The 17,903-nt window shown below is 36.3% G+C and overlaps 1 protein-coding gene across 3 annotated transcripts in view; it reads right to left on the minus strand.

Annotated features, from left to right (window-relative positions):
- Window positions 1-11,103: 11,103 nt before the first annotated feature.
- The window catches only part of LOC149949453 (uncharacterized), a 74,853-nt gene continuing 68,053 nt past the window's right edge, over window positions 11,104-17,903 (minus strand). For all 3 annotated transcript variants that reach the window (XM_090169229.1, XM_090169231.1, XM_090169230.1), the window contains exons 3-5: window positions 14,129-14,260; window positions 12,325-12,638; window positions 11,104-11,531 (exon numbers count right to left, since the gene is read on the minus strand). In XM_090169229.1, coding sequence (XP_090025355.1) covers window positions 12,332-12,638; window positions 14,129-14,260 — 439 coding nt within the window. In that variant the 3' untranslated portion in view covers window positions 11,104-11,531; window positions 12,325-12,331. The remainder of the gene's footprint in view (window positions 11,532-12,324; window positions 12,639-14,128; window positions 14,261-17,903) is intronic.

Raw genomic sequence — 17,903 nt, forward strand, 5'->3', positions numbered from 1 at the left:
CTAGCTTATCCCTTAAAGATTTCGTTGCTAAGTACCCATCGTTGTTCAATGATGAACTGGGTTGCGTACTTAACAAAGAAGCGACGTTGACGTTGAAGCCCGATGTTAAACCTGTATTTGGAAAAACACGACATTTACCTTTTGCTCTTGTTCAACCTATCGAGCGTTAGTTTAAGCGCCATCAAGAACAGGATATTATCGTCAAGGTTTCGGAGTGGGCCACACCTACTGTACCCGTGATGAAAATGACGTCCGTATCTACGCTGACTTAAAGTGACGCTGAATCTGAATTTGTTGGTTGAGCAGTATCATATACCGAGTAAGATTTCTGGATGAAGAATCGCAAAAGATGTGTACCATCAGTACCCCTATGGGTGGGTTTATTCCGGGTAACACGACGGATGTATGGTATTGCATCAATATTTTCAGTACCCAGCCTTACTAACCCTACTAAAGAAATTTAATCATTTTTAATCGATTCTAGACCTACTTTTCCAAGGTTATTTGGTCATTTTAAGTAATTTTAATAAATATTATTAAAAACTTTTCCAAATTTGGTAGTTTTACCCGATTTTAGCCGTTTACTCTGGTGTTTACCTAATTTTGTTAGTTATACCCATTTGTTTTAGGTTTTCCCCAATTTTCTTAGTTTTCCCCAATTTTCTTAGTTTTACCCATTTTTTTTAGGTTTTACCCAATTTTGTTAGTTTTACCCATTTTTGTTAGTTTTTCCTAATGTTTTTAATTTTCCGGAAAAATAAAATGCGGAAAAATTTCCAGAAAATTTAAACATAAATTACTTTTTAAGGGATTTTAAAGTTTTTAACTTTTTATTGATAGAAAATGTCTAATATCAGTAAACATCCTACAAAACGTTAATAGTGTTACATTGTTAATCAGTTTAAACTAGTCCAGATGTTTAGTTTTACTTTCAGATTCGAAAAAATTAGGCGAAAATGCCGCTTTATTTAAATTTGCAAACAATATTAGACTAATCATGGAATGAAAACATTTTTTATTTTTTTCGGGAAAATACAGAAAAGTTTATGAAAAAAAGGCCTTTTTCATTTTCCGGAAAATTTTCCGAGCGGGAAATTTTCCGCGGAAAATATTTCGACTTACAATACTAGACTTTTTTTCTTAGTTTTTCCCATTTTTTTTTGGTTTTACCCAATTTAATTTAAATTTTCCCAATGTATGTAAAATGTGGAAATTTTCTCATTTTTGCTTAAATTTGGTTTTAAATTAACTGAAACTTGATCAAATATACCCAAACATGAGCCAAATCACCCAATTTGTGAATTTGAGTAAATTTCATTTTTTCCGAAATCTTTAAATTCTTCACAAGTAAAGTACCCTTTGAAAGCGAGAAAATCCCATGCTATTTTAAATGGGAAAAGGAAGTCGGTGAATTTCCATCCATCCAAGAGCATAGAGACTATGAGTTTCAGAGGTATTTTATATTTCGAAGTAAATAGTGTGAAACGCAAATTGGTTACTTTTGCGTATGATATAAAGGAATTCTTTGCATTAGAATGCTCTTCTTATTAAGGGGATTAAATCAAAAGTCATATCCAGACTTAAGCGCTTCATAGAATAGACCAAGCGAACAATCTAGTACACCCATAATACCAGCATTAAGCATATGATAGTTTTCTTTGAAGCTTGTCGTCTCATAAGTGGCGTTTATTGCTATCACAGTTAAGCCGAGTTAAAACAGATGAAGAAATCCTTAGGGGTGGGCAAGTTCCACTCATTTTGAGCGGTTTTTGGTCGTTTTGAGCGAAATTGAGGGACAGAATATCTTTCTTATGTTCTTGTTTTACCTCTCAAAGATGACCTCAAAGAGAGGAGCACCAAATTTTCCTCTCGTTTTCTTTCTTATAGAGCGAGAAACTGCGCTTGTTTGACCTCTCAAAGATGACCTCAAAGGGAGGAGCACCAAATTTTCCTCTCAAAAACGAGAGGAGCACCAATTTTGCCTCTCAAAACTGAATGATAAGCGAGAAGTGCTAATTTAACCTCTAAGAAATGATCGAAAAGAGAGGAGTACCAATCTTTTCCCTCAAAATGAGCGAAACGAAAGGAGCGGCAATTTCGCGAGCATGCCCATGACTGTTAATCTTAGCTAGAGTTGAGCGAGATTACTTTTGGTTAGATTAAGCAAGACTAGAAATATTCATAAATAATACGCATGCTGCATTATAAAAAATCATCTTTGTCTTCCACGAATTAAAGTCTTTATTTGATAAACATTCCATACAATTTAAGTTTAGCTTGAAAATATAATATTCGCTCGCGAATGCCTGCAAGTTTCTAGAATAATCAACATCTCTTAGAACGTCAAAAGGTTTTATAAAATAATTAGATAAGCTGTTGTTAATACTTTTTTAAAGGCCTTTTCACACTTTTCGACACAACTAGATGAGTCAACTAGAATTTAGTCAACTAGTTTCTTCGTGTGAATAAAAGTTCGATGAGTTTATCCACCAAAAAAGTACGCGAGAAAAAAATGGATCAGCACTTTGATTTGAAAAGTTGGCTCGTGTGAAAAGGTCTTTAGATATTTAAAATCTTACAGCGTTTTCCATTTGATTGCTCGAGATTCGCTCCCAAATCGACTAGAGTAAAACCGCCAATGGAAAATTCCATGAACATATTTCCGCACTTTGTTGTTTTTCGTCTGCTAGTAATTTGAATTTTCGCGTCTATGGGTAACTATTTCTTAATAAAATACAATTTGTAGAATGGTCTGTTTCAGAAAGCAAGGTTTTTTTTGTTGGACACCAAAAACATTTCACGGCGCCACTTATGTTAGTTTTCGAAATTAGGTAACGAAAAAAATGTGCCCCCTCACAAAACGCTACTTCCCCCTTAACGAAATTTTTCTGGATACGGGCCTGTCACCAAAATATGTTATTAAGAAAAACGTAATGTAAGTCTATCTGAAAAAAGGGACGGGTCGCTAGTGTCACGTTTTATAGCGCTTTCCATTTGATTGCTCGAGGTTTGCTCCGAATCTCTCTCTGACGTCATAGATCTCGTCCCAAAAGAGTAACACCGCAAATGAAACATTCAATTAACGTATTCCCGCGCTTTGTTGTTTTTCGTCCGCTAGTAATTTGAATTTTCGCGTTTTGGTCTGCCATTTTGCCAAAAAATCTAAAAGGAACGCGTAAAAATTTGTTCCGATCTCGATCTCGATCCATTGATCTGTTGAAATCGTCAGATTGGTTTCGGGCGATCTTGGAGCACCCAAGAGCTGGAAATGGAACACGCGAAACTTTATCGGAGCAGATACGAGCACGCAAATGGAACTCGAGAGCAGTCAAATGGAAAACGCTATAACTCTTCAAAAAAGTAATATGGCAAATAAAATCAATGTAAGGAGATTTCTTATAGCTTGTTCCGGGAATTGGGAGTAGGGTAAGAAGAGTAAGGCTAGGATGTCATTTTACTCCGATTCTGTGGTGGCAAACTGCCTTGGAAATAACAGTGGTCAGGTGGTCAAAGACCACTTTATTAATTCAAAATTTGGGGGGTCATTTATCACCGTGTCCAGTTTATTAATTCGAAATAATAACAAAAAAATAGAAGGTGACCAGTTTCATAATTCGAAATAATATCAAATAATATCAGTTGACCAGTTTATTAATTAAAAGTTTCTATCAATTTTGATTTCCCTATTCACCGGAATTCTATGTACCGTGACTGCGCGTACTACCGTTGCACGTCGAGGCTTTATGCAGAGTACCTCGCTTGCATCCCTTGAACGAGTCTAACTGTCGAACCTCCCTCTGGTCTCAAACCCTCAATCCTCTAGTCTCGCTTTCCCCCGGGTACGGTACGCTACGCGGTAACGGACCGGGGACTCTGGAGCTACGGGTCCTCGAGTAGAGAGAGGGAGAATACGGGAAATTACGAGGGTCTTCTAGGCAATGGCAGTAGTCTTAGATGAGATAGTACTATATTGTACTATTCTTGTGATACTCATAAAATAAAGTGTGAAATTAATGTTACCAATTTAATCTAACTTCTAAACATGTAGTATAGGTTTTATTCGACTTATAAAATGACATTATAACATTTTATATGAGACCAGTTTAAAAATTCATAAGTTAGGGGGTCACTGGTCATAATGACCAGTTTAATAATTCATAATCTAAATGGTTACTGGTCTTAAGGACCAGTTAAAAGATACCTTATTTCCAAGGCTGGTGGCGAATAGTTTTGAGTCGGGAGCGAATAGTTTTGAGTCGGGAGTAAAAAGTTTTTCCTTTTTAGCAGATAAATTCTGGCTATCAGACGACAAAATCCGATTTATTACTTTACACCTCATTTTCAGAAAGTGTAAAAAGTGTAGCCCTAATACTCCGGAACAAGTGAATAGTTTATGGGCCGGAGTAATTCTCATCCCCGGAACAGGCGAATAAAACGTTTTAGGTTAAAAAGAGTACACTTTTATTCCGAGAACAGGCGAAAAAAAACACCTATTATGAAATGAAGCCTAATTAAAGAAATTGCCTAACGTAGTTTAAATTATGATTCAATTGATTAGATATTTATGAGCAAATTTTGGAACACCGAAAAACGTAATAATAAGTATTCTCAATTGACTAACCTCTGCAGAAGGTTGCAATAATAATATCGCGAGAGTTATTTACACAGGCGAGAAAAGATTGAAAGAGTAAAGGTTAAGCAAAGCGCTCGAGAAATTTTAACAACAACGTCGGGAGTACCTCTACGTTAGAGGATAAACATTCTTTAAAATGGGTTAAGAGCGTTTTTGTTCAAGTACCAATGGTGTATTTTTCTCGACGAACCTTGATCAAGTACGTTTGCAATTTAATTTTGAGAAATTGCATACCTTTTGCTAACCCAGGGTACACGAAGAATTAAAAACCTCGTTTGAGCAATACTAAAACATGTATGGGTGTTAGTTTTGTCGAAATACAATTATTTGTCGCTTCGTGTGCCCGGGTATTACCGTAAATGTATTTCACCAAATTCGTCGTAATTGTACAAGGCCTACATTTATTTCAATTCGAACCAGTGTTTACGCTTTTTAACAATTATGCAGCTAGATAAATATTGAAAGGTTATAACTCTGTCTCGATCTGTTGAGTTGGAAAATTATAATTATCAGTATTTTAATTTCAACACTATAAATATATTACGACGTGTCACATAAATTATGCTCGACAGAAAATATGAAGTGGGTTATTCGACTCCGATTGTCTGAATTACACTCTGTTAAATAAGTCTTCGGCCATTGGGATTTTGGCACGTATTTGCGATTATCTCAAAAACTATGAATGATAGCAAGTTGAAACCAATTTTATTTTTAATATTTTACTAATATCTTTCACACCTATGTCTTGATTCACGTGTAGCATTTCCATATCCGCCGGAAATGCCAAATATCGTTTTTGACAACTTTTTTTAATAATGTTGTTACGCCCCGAAACCTGCATTTTTGGATTCAAAAGGGTCGATTCATATTTAGAAAGTGCCATTGTTATCCGGCTAAAATTCTAAAATGCTCGAGGCGACCGAGAAATAATATCTTATTGTTGAGGAAAAAACAACTTTCGTCGTTTCATTGCGGTTAACACAATAAGCATATATATATTGATTTAACGAGTTGTCGGAACGCTGTGGTTATATGCCGGATTAATAATATTGATTTATTAGGCATTTTAGAATTTTCCGAATGAGACCCGAATTTTCGATAGGCCATATCTTAACAGCCGTTCGATATAGCCGGATAACAATAGCACTTTCTAAATATGAATCGACCCTTTTGAATTCAAAAATGCAGGTTTCAGGGGCGTAACAACTTTATTAAAAAAGTTGTCAAAAACGATATTTGGCGTTTCCGGCGGATATGGAAATGCTACGCGTGAATCAAGGCATAGGTATGAAAGATATTAGTAAAATATTAAAAATAAAATTGGTTTCAACTTGCTATCATTCATAGTTTTTGAGATAATCGCAAATAAGTGCCAAAATCCCAACGGCCGAAGACTTATTTAAGAGAGTGTACAAACGGGAAACGAAAAACGTCTAAAATGTTCCCGACGTTTTGGTTCAAACTTGTAGAGTGCTCTGCTTAACCTCTCTACTATTTGAAAAATATTTCGAAATGTCCGTCACTTGAAGAGATTGGTGAAGCCAGCCAGGCTTGGGAATATACGCGTTTCCCCATTTCGGAGTGTGTAACTTTTGATTATGTTTACGGCCGGCCATGAAGTAGAAGAAGAAAAACCAAAACCGGAGGGCTTCTAGAGCTTCAATTTATCTCGCATGTGCGCGGATCAGCTAAATCATTTTGCGAATGACGCAAATATCCAGCCTGCTACGCCAAATAACAAGTACCTCTGAGAAATGAGAAGTGTGAAGGTCTCTTGCAGGATCAAAGCCTTTGTATCGTTTTAGAAAATAACTTGACCGTGGCTCAACTGCAATTTCTCTTCCTATTTCCTTAAGTCGAGTTTTATTCAGGTAAACAAATTTTTATCCATTTATTAAAAGTTCCTTGGATGGTATAATTTTTACACATCGTACTATACTTGTGAAATGAATTTAAAAATTTGTCGTGGTTAACGGTAATAGTTAATGTAGGGAGGTGTTGGCTTGCCACCACCCTCCTACGCATTGTAACCCGGCCACCTGAATTAATGGCTTTAAAAGTCGCTTGATGACTTAGGCCTAAGGTGGTGCCTTGGGTATTAGCCTAGTTGATTATTATTTGCACTGAACCACTCATACATTCTAGAATGTTCTTTCTATTAACACTCATCCATGCCAACCTATCTCATTTCCGCCCACTCACAGAGGTCGAAAGGTCGCTCCAGTGGCGCACCCAGAATAGTTTTTTCTCAACTGGAGAAATTCCCAGTCGAACAGATTTCTTTTGGAATTTTAAAATAAAAATAACATTATTAAAATCACCATGAATGTATTTAACCCAGGAATATTCAGGGAGAAGACTGATGTCTATTTATAACCCTAAGCCTATCATAAGGTCCCCATAAGCAAAGGTCTAGGATAAATTTTTGACTATCGCATACCCGTTATTAAGAGGTAGGTATTCAAAATCTGCACCTCCTAGTGGCTATGTCCTCAACTATGCATTTCTGTAATAAATTTCGCGAAATGCATTATGAATGCGCGCAAGCCGTGCGCGAATGTTTTTATAGTTAGAACCACGCTGGAGAAATCTCCGCCGCCTGCCCTTAGCACCGTAGCCAAGGCTTATACACAATTTTATCGCCTTAAAACTTAAATTAACACTTATCTTTGCAAAATGATTCATCAGAACCTTAAACTGGCTACTGTGTTCCTTTAGGTATTTATTTTTAAAATTTTAAGATTTAGACGCGTTTTGTGTGGAATTTGTCAACCCGAGCGTGGCTGCTCTACCAAGTAAGATAATATTTTAGGTGTAGAAATTTTGAAAAAGAAGATGTCGCTACTGCTCTATCGTCGTACGGTAATTTTCTTCTCTCAGGTACAATGCCGTAAACAAGGGGCTTTACTTATGGGGACCTTAAGATAGGCTTATGTTATAGCGTAGAACAATCACACTGGCTGTTATGATATAATGCAAAGTCTATCGAACCTAATTCTATCTATTTCTAATTTAAAGATTAGAATGTTATCTCTGTCTATTAAATCTAAATATCATTTATCACAGTTTACGTTTTTCTTACAAAAATAATAGTTGTGAATAAATTGAGCGTAACCACCGGAAATAATAATAATAATAATAATAATCAGCTAGGCAAATACCAAAAATAAATAGACATAAACAGTAAGTCTCGCATTGGAGGCAAAGCTCGCGCTGTGTAATCTGAGAAACTACTTTATCCCCTTTCTGCGGTGCTGACCCCCTTCGCGGATCGTTACAAATTTAGGGCATTGGACGAGGTACATGCGAAAACTGGTCTTAAAAACGTAGCTCTCCGCGAAATAGCTAGCATCTATAAGTTCGTAGTTTTAGTTGTGTTATAATAATGGAAAATTCTAGGAGAATTACAGAGTTTATTGTTAAGAAATATGCTGTAGACCATTTTTTAACCATAAACTTATTGAAGATATCGTTTCTCAATTAACATTGTTACAAGAAAAATATGAGGAGGATATCAACAGATTCAGCCACTAAGCCTAGGTCTAACCAAAAGTGTGACAATCTCTGTACTTTCGTATGCTTAAGGTTTAATGAATGGTCGACTCGAGATCGACCACATAAAAGACTATTTATGGACGCCTTTCTGGATCTTTTTTTTGTATATGGTATTATATCGTAGGTAGATGGCGTTAGCATCTCCACAGAATGACGAAAAATCAAAAAGTACACTAACTTTGACCAGTGCTACTTAGTTCCTCCGTTCCTCACTACGAGGCGTTATTTGTTGATTTTAACTTCCTTCCCTCCACAAGGCATACTTTCCCTTCTCCCCTCCCAACTCGTATTTCGCTCGTAACATTTATTAAGAAATAAGTCCGATTGACACACTTTTGGTAATTATGTCACTTTTGGTCTAACTTATCTAAATCTTCTAACGCTTTTCTTTTTTTTTCTTCAAATGTCTTCATTGTTTTCCCTTTCAACTAGCTCAGTTTGAACTCCAGTCGTAAACAACTCTTTTACGTAAAAATTAAATTGACTAGCCTGGTTTTTAGGCATTAATGAGCTGAGGTTTTTTTCCGAGCCATCTAGAACTGAAAAATAAAATCAGCCGACCAAAAGAGCTTGTAGAAAATCCCGCCAGGGTGTTTAGCATCGCGAAACACTACTTTTACGAATTTCTGACCATAATTGGCAAATGCTTTAGAGGCGATCTGATTGGGTGGCACTCTACGGGTGGGAAGCATTGGGGGTTTGCCCCTTAGATTTCAAGGACGCCAAAGGGAAAGGAACAAAATGCCGCGACTTTTAAAGCCATTAATTTAGGTGGCCGGTTTACAATGTGTAGAAGGAATCATGTAGCGTAGTCAGGATTTTGTTTCGGGGGCACACAATTGAAAAAAAAATTGTACATATATAATTATAATTTCGGTGGGCACGGGCCTCCTGTGCCCCTCCCCCAACTACTCCACTGTTTCGGGTACTTTTATTGGTAGGTCCACCTTTCGCTTTTTTTTTAATTAATTACAGTTAATTGAGCCTATAATTTATTTAATTGTAATTATTATTTTAACAAGAGCCCAACCGACGCTTGATGTAATTTCGCAATTATTTGTCTCTGATGATGGCCGACCAAGTGGCTCGAAACTTGTAAGAGCCTTCGTTTATAACTAGGTTTTGAATACAGTTTATATATGCAAATTTATCGAATATCTCCTACCAAAAAGAATCAGAAAAGTCAATGGATATCTGAGGAGCTTTTGTGCCTTAAAGGGAGTATAACCTTTTCAGGAAATTAGGGCAATACACAATTCCCTCCCCTCATTTTTCTAACCACGTGTTATACGTAGTGTGAAATACATTGTTTTTTGATGAATTATCCTACTAAAAATATCCCCGGTTTGGTAGTGCTTTAGTTTCTCATATCTACTAAAACCAAAAGTAAATAGGGGGAGAAAGTCTGGCACTTGGGTCCAACCGCACGACGTCTTATTTGAGGGGTTAAATTTTTGGGCTTCGGAAATGACTCCCCCCTCGCCTCTTTACGGGGACACAAAGGTATCGGTTGTACTCCGCCACGTTGAAAAATAGTTATCTATTAAATACATGAATATTAAACTTTTGCTTTCGATAATTTGGTTAATTTAGTTGAAATTAGTTCCTAAATAAAGTAGATATATGATAGAAACTAAAATGCGACATTTTAAAAATTATAACACGACTTTTGAAAAGAAATAAACCGTAACTAGAATAACGCTCACTTAAATCGTGGAGAGCTAGGCGCCATCTAAGAGCAGAGATCGGGACTAATTGGTAAATCTACGATGTTAAGGCCTAACAATTTTCAAGTTTAACTGAAATAATAGCTATAGCTACGAGCTTTTTTTGTTTATTTTAAAATAGATATAGTAATTATTAATTAAAATCAACCGTTCTCGAAGGAAATAATGGTCAGCATTTGACAGAGAGACTATTTGAAATCGCGAGGCGGTGACATGGTTGCCAGGGAATACATTTCAAAATTTTCATCTTGACCGCAGACCGGAATACCACAAATGCACTACTTCGCGCGTAATGCGCTATCCTTATTGGTTAGAAATATCACGTGATCACTAGCTCTTTAAAAAGGGTGTCAAGCATGGTGGAAGGTAAAATCTGAAGGCAGTGATAGACTTTCTCCCCCTATTTACTTTTGCTAAAACGCCTTTCGTGAATCTAAAACCACGAACCTCATTATTAAGAAATTATGTTTGAATAATTATCCAAACTATAATGAAAATAATTGATTTATAGCTTAGATATTGTTGTTTAGATGTTAATTAAGGGTGCTTTAAAATATTAACACTAAATATGAAACAATAAAGGTTTCAAGTGATAAAACCTGTTCAGGGTGGGCACGCTTCCTCTAATAGAAGAATTGGGTATTTCTACTATCGTTCTAGACTAGCGCCATGAGCGAGAAAAGAGAGAAGCTATGGCACACCTTGCCAAAAAAGGAGGAATCTACTCCCTTTAAGCAACCTAATTGCTGCTTCTGGACGGCGAACGTTGAATGTGGTCTTAACACCTTAAAAGCTTTCTAATGCCTTACGCTTTATCCCTTTCTAAGCTTATAAATCCATTTCTAAGAAAAGTTAAGTTATTTTACTCTAAATGACTAAAGGCGGTTTTAATTTAATGTAGTATTTATGGCTAGAAAAGGCGCTAAATATTCTAAATACACTGAAAAATTTCATTTAGTGTGTTTGAATTTCTGACTCAATATAATTTCAAGGTTTTTAAAATTGATGAGACCATATCAACTTAATCAGTGAGGAGGAATATTAATAAATACTTTTATTTGATTTTCATAAATATATAATACAGAATTATCAACAAGGAACGGTACATTGTATAAACAATTATGATTGTTCACAATATTTTTCATAAATTAACGCTACAGGAATAACTTTATTTCAAAAAACGCTACATCTATGCAAATTTATTTCGTAATTTTTCATTTAACGGATGAAAAGTACATAATCACTGGATATCTTTGTACAGTGCGGGATAAATATTTGTTATAAATAATAAAAAATCACTGCCTAGCAATTGATTTGATCCGAAGACCCCAGATTAGAGATTTTAAATTATTTAAGCGATGCAAAAACACGAAGAATAAAGCTTTTAACACACACGGTCTTAATTTTAACACTACATTTCTTAAGCCTAATGAAGAAAGAACTTCTTTTTGAAAGGCCTAGTACATGAACTGATTAAAGCCCGTATTAAAGACGTTTTCTCTTCGCGTTTCGCGTTGTTTAAATATGGATATAAGTAGCTTTTTCTTTTATTTTCTACGTTTGAGTATTCGTGTGTGATCACCCGCTTGATGTAGTTCTAAGTTCACTCCAGTAGTCTGCAATAAAGAAGTACAATAAAATTTTTAACAAATTATTTCGATATTGAAACTTTTTTTTTATTTACTTAAACGATAAATGGTGCGTTAATTTTAGAAATCAATTGTTAATAAACTTTAACCACGTGTTTCGGTTTTCTCCCCTTGGTTGGTGAGGAAGATTACAATGGCCAAATAGCGTCTTCCATTTGACTCCTGAAGATTTGGCTCGAATCAATTTCTGACGCAATTGATCTCACTCCGATTTAGAGACAGACAAAACAAATTGCACCAAGCAGACCAAAATTGGCAGATTGGTTTCGAGCGAACTCAGAGTGCTAAATGGAAGAGGCGAGAAGCGGTGTGGGCCGATCCGAGCACGAAAATGCAACATGAAATTATAATCAGTGCGCCAAATGGAATATGCCTGGAGCGTCATAGTCGCTCTGATTTTAGTTTCGCCTTGCCAACAGATGGCGTCATGGTAAAGAGCAAATTTTTAATTAAATTTCAACTTATGACCTTTCGGACGCTAGAAATTTCCATGACGTAATAATAATAAAATAATAATAATCAGCTAGGCAAATACCCAAGGCGCCACCTTAGGCCCAAGTCATCGAGTGACTTTTAAAGCTTTTTAATTCAGGTCGCCGGGTTACAATGCGTAGGAGGGTGGTGGCCAGCCCTGAAAGCCACGCGAGCCAAGAGCTCCCTACACTAGAGCGTTGGCATGACAAAATGGCAGTTTAATATTCTCCTATCTCGATAAACTCCGGGCTAAACAAATAGTCGTCTATGATGGATCGTCCCTCACCTTGGCTCTAGGACATAAAATCTTTTTCGTCGTCATCATCCGCTTCGTTCGCGAACTGATTCATCCTGAGCATGGACACCGACGACGGGATGGCGGATGTCATCTTCAGCGTGAAATGATTCGGAGGCGCGTGTCTTCCCGAGTTGCCTTTTCCCTTTTCGTCGTGAAGGTACGCCGAAGTTTCTTCTCCGGAATCATTGAATATTTGTTCTTCGGGCGGCGACTCGTGGCCCTCCTCGTTGCTGGGCAGGATCAGGATGACGTTGTTTCGGGCGTCACGCCGCTGGTTTCGGAAACTCCGCTTTCGACGGCCACTGTTCCAAACGAGATCATTTTCATATTTAAAGCCGACAGGAATCCATACCTCTACTTGGAATGCTTATCCTGCCGTATCGCGTATGGTAAGATCACTCTGACGGCTTTGGCCCCGCCTACGAGATAAAAAATCCCCTTTGCACGCGCTCGCCTCTCACGTTGTTGTTTGTTAAGTTAACATAGTGACGTCAATAAAACCGTCAGCCAAATCGAGACGAAAATCTGCCGTGATAAGCATTCCCAATAGAGGGATGGATTCCTGAAGCCAATTATTTATAAAATAGGGTTTATGCTTAAGAACAAATTGTTATTCGGAACGACATTTCATATCTTAAATCTATTTAATAGACGCTTCAATAAATCATCCTCCCAGGAAATCGCCAAGAAGTAAGATTTCCAAGAACCAGAACCTGCAAGTTACTGTTTATCACACGAAGTTCTGTTTAAAGGTGAAAAGTTTCCATTATATCCACAAGCACTGGTGGGTCCTGGCTCTCGGAAATTTTACTTCTTGGCGATTTCCCTGGATAATGATTTATTTAATCGCCTATTATTTCATTCTGAATTTATTTTTGTGGGTAAAAATCGAAGGTATTTCTAATACCTGGGAGTTGTTTTGCTGAAACAAATAATAATAATCAGCTAGGTTAATATCCAAGGCACCCCTTTAGGCCCAAGTCATTTTTTAATGCCTTAAACAGGTGGGCAGGTTACAATGCGTAGGAGGGTGGTGGCTAACCCTTCATGCTACGCGAGCCAACAGCTCCCTACTCTAACTATTACTGTTAATCTCAACAAGTTTTCATGAATAGGGCAACCGAAGAGCTGGGGCGACAACCCCTTCAACCAGTGCATGGGGAGAGAACTTGCAAACTCTACGCAGAAGGAGCAGTTCAGAATTCTCACCCAGCGCCACAAGCTGGGATCGAACCCGGCTGCTCTTGCTGCGAGGCGAAAGCGCTAACCCCTTCGCTAAAATCTTACGCTACGAATACCATGAAATTCGGGAGATGTCACCCCTTGCAAATTTTGTGTACGAGGTTTTGAATCTCAAAGTGATTTCAGAAATCAGAAACTGATTTTGAGATTTCAGAGCACAATTTTCGTGTTGATTTCAGGTTTTAAAAGCTGATTTCGAGATTTTTTAACTGATTTTCTCCCAGATTTCGGGATTTTTAAGTTGATTTCAAGATTTCTAAAATCTATTTATTCTAAAGCGTGCGGGATTTGTACTATATTTACTAGTTGCTAATCTTATCTTTAAAGCCCTAACTTTATGGTTTATGGTGAAACTCTATATCTTTCATCCTTCCCCCCGAAACGGTATTATTATTGGCTTGTGCTTACGCATAAAAATATCTTTCACGATTAATTTATCTATACAACTAATATTATTTTAAAGAAATAGTTTTCTAATAGACAAATAAAAGAACCCGAAATTGATTTTAGGACCATAAATAAACATTATAGCTCCATACAGGAGACTCACATTTGATCGATGTTGTAAATTCCGAATGCCGGTGTCTTGGAGAAAGTTTTCGTAAATGTGCCTAAATTCGATAACTTCATTAATGTCTCGATTTCTGTCATTCTGTTGTCGGAAATTCCACTTCGCCGATCTCTGGAATTAAACAACAAAACACTTGTTATCATAAAAGCGAATACATTTATTTTGAGGCAAGTAATAAATTTAATGAACACGGGACTACCAGTTTCCTAAAAACAACTGGCTAAAAAACAAAATATAATCCAGCCCTTAAAATTGGGTTCATATGATTTAAAATTAAGTATAAGGCTAAAGATATTTAAGGAATATTCAAATTCACCCGCATTGTACGACAAAATATAAAAAAACTCATTCTAAAATCTTCAGTGCATATCACTTTCTCAGAGCGCAAAACCATTCTATCTTGAATGTAATAAGGTTAACAAAGAATATGTGAATATCGCCCAGTGATTCCCCGAAGTAAAACCACGCCCTCCGCCGTTTCCTCCTGTAATCGTATCATCTTTCTCCCTGTAAAGGAGGACGACACTCCAAGTAGGCGGGGAATATCTCCCGGAGATCATGAAAACAACGCCTTTGTAGAGACTGAATAGCTTTATTGGTTATGTATAAATAGATTTGTGTACAACACACACTAAACTGTAATAACGTTTTGTAAATAAAAGTGTGTTTCGTAAAACAAACTTAAATTACTTCTAAAAGCCTGACGGTAACGGATTTCAATACAGGCGAGAAAAAAGCCATCTGCGACCGGTTCTTTGAATATGGAAATATATGAAATATCAGCCTCAGCCCTTAACTACGGGGCACTTTACGCGAGTATGTTTATTTAAAAAGAAATTGCAATGGACGTCCGCTAGGGGTCGTGTTTAACGCGACGCGGGGGAATAAAAATGATGGATTTGTTTTTAGTCTCTTTATATAAAACGGGATTTATCCTCTTCCCAACTCCAAAAAAGATCTCGCTTTTCTGGGGCCACTTTATTTGCCCAGAGCGCCAGAAATAAGCTTCGTACGCCGTACATACGTATAGTGTATGTTCTCTTTAAACTACCGTTGAAGCAAATCGTTTGGTGTCTCTGTATATAGCTTCTTTCGGCATTAATAAAGTATTCGAGATATATTTCCAAGAAAGTAATAGAGAGTAATATGGACGCCTCTTTTCCACAAATATTAAATTTCACGCTTCAAAACGTTTCTCCCGTTTTATCGGATTATATTGCCCGTGTTGGACTATCAAGAGATCACCTCGATTGCCGTTCAAGGTCTGCTCGATATTACGAAGCTAAAAACAAGCAAATTGCCTTTAGCCATTTTCTTAAAAAACAAATTGTTAAATTATTTATTCTGAGAACACTACTAATAAATTTAATTAAATAACTGTAATTTTCAGAACTTAAATTGTGCTTTTATTTCAAACCCAATGTTTTATCAAAAGTCAGGAATCCATACCTCTACTTGGAATGCATATCGCGGCAGATTTTCGTCTCGGTGGGGCTGACGGTTTTTTGACGTCACTATGTTAACTTAACAAACAACAACGTGAAAGGGGAGCGCGCAGAGGGGATTTTTTTCTCTCAGAGGCGAGGCCGAAACCGTCAGAGTGATCTTACCATACGCGATACGGCAGGATAAGAATTCCAAGTAGAGGTATGGATTCCTGCAATAGTGTATTTATACTTAAAGGCCAAGGTTTGCTTCTGCCTGTCCCCCTTTAAAATAACTTTGTCTGAAAAGCAAATACCCTGGTGGTGGGCCAACATGTTCAGCGGTTGGCCTACCACCAGGGTATTTGCTTTACAGGCAAGTTCATTTAAGGGGGACAGGCAGAAACAAACCTAGGCCTTTAAGGATAATGTTGAGAGCATGGTCGAATTTTACCCGCAGGAGAGGTGTGGGGGGAGACACGTCACCGGTGTACGCTTCAATCGCGTAGGATGACGTCAGTTTTAGGGAACCAATGAGATGCCGGGCTGATTGGATTTTTTGGGAAAGGGGGGAAAGAGCTTACTCTTAGAGCGTGCGGGTAATTGGCAGCCACGCTAAAAATCGTCCTAGTCCTCCTCCCTAAGTTTAAATAAATTATGGATTTAATTCTTCAGGTATTTGTCTTCGAAAATTATTTGAAAATTCATTGAGATAGGATATGAAAAGATGACATTTTGTTCTATTATGTGAAGACGTATAGGTTTCCGGGTAATTATAAAAATAATAATGATTCCCGAATAATAATTGATAAATTAATAATTAATAATTATTGGTAATTTATTAACTATTAAGTAAATAAAAAATAATCAGCTAGGCTAATACCCAAGGCACCACCTTAGGCCTAAGACATCAAGCGACTTTTAAAGCCATTAATTCAGGTGGCCGGGTTAATTGCTTTAATAGTCGCTTGATGACTTATGTCTAAGGTGGTGCCTTGGGTATTAGCCTAGCTGATTATTTTTTATTTTATTTTTAAATAAATTTATAATTAATAATTATTTGGTAATTGATTAAACATTTAGTAAATAAATTAATAATAATAACAATATTAATGTCATGATTATTTATTTACAATTTATTATTTATTATTTATTATTCATCATTTATTATTCATCATTTATTATTTATCATTTGTTATTTATCATTCATTATTTAACATATATTATTTATCATTTATTATTTAACATATATTATTTAACATATATTATTTATCATTTATTATTTATCATTTACTATTTAACATATATTATTTATCATTTGTTATTTATCATTTATTACTTATTATTTATTATTCATCATTTATTATTCATCAATTTTTATTTATCATTTATTATCTATTTGTAATTTTTTATTTAGTAATTATTTATGTCTAATTATTTAATTAACAACTTTAGAGCAGAAAACCTACCCTGAAACTGTATTAGTGTCCACAGAAACGAACTTGTCGTATTCGGTCTTAAATACTAAATTTGCGTGATCGAGTGGTTTAGAAGACAAATGTTAAGAACAACATTATATTCCACAAAATAACGTTCTAGCTTAGCTCTTATAGTTGGTTTTATTCGTATTAACAAGAACCCAAAACTTTAATTGAATCTGGATATTAATAATTTACCACGACTTTGACTTTATCCAGGATGTCAAAGCTGTTTTCTGCCTTCTCGTAAATCCCATTTTAATTTAATTACAAACTGTTATCCTGATACAGAGCTAAGTCACTGAAACAAGGATTTCATGTAAACTTTATATTTCCAATATAGTCACTTCAAATATTTATCCGTTGATTGTTACCAATTGTCAATAAACCGGAATTGGTTTAATCATACAACAATCCCCTGTTTTGAAAAGATCCAACGCGGTAAACAGTTAACGTTCTCTTAATTTTAATAAAGTTCTTTGCCCTTGGCATAACGAGTTTAACGATTTAATTTTTCGTCAACGTTTAAAGGTTTGCTAATAACCACAGGATATAACTCATTCTGAGTTGATGATATTTGACCGCCAGAAAATCCATTTTACGTGACCTTTATTTACGTTACTCGAAGTCTTTCGTAGAGTTGTTTGCTTTTAAAAGCTAATTATGGAAAGTAACAAGAAATGCCCGCGGATTTTGATGAATTAAACTCATTTCCGAGACGAAACTCGAAGAATAGACAATTTTAGTCTCGAATGATGGCGCGTGTGAATTGGCTTTCGGAAGAGCGAGACAAAAAGAGCTCGATTGTTTATTTTTTGCGAGAGCGGGGTATGGCGGCAGGCGACAAGACGC

This window comes from Leiobunum rupestre, chromosome 3 (genome assembly GCF_980474605.1).
Source record: "Leiobunum rupestre chromosome 3, qqLeiRupe1.1.hap1, whole genome shotgun sequence".
NCBI classification, from domain to species: domain Eukaryota; kingdom Metazoa; phylum Arthropoda; class Arachnida; order Opiliones; family Sclerosomatidae; genus Leiobunum; species Leiobunum rupestre.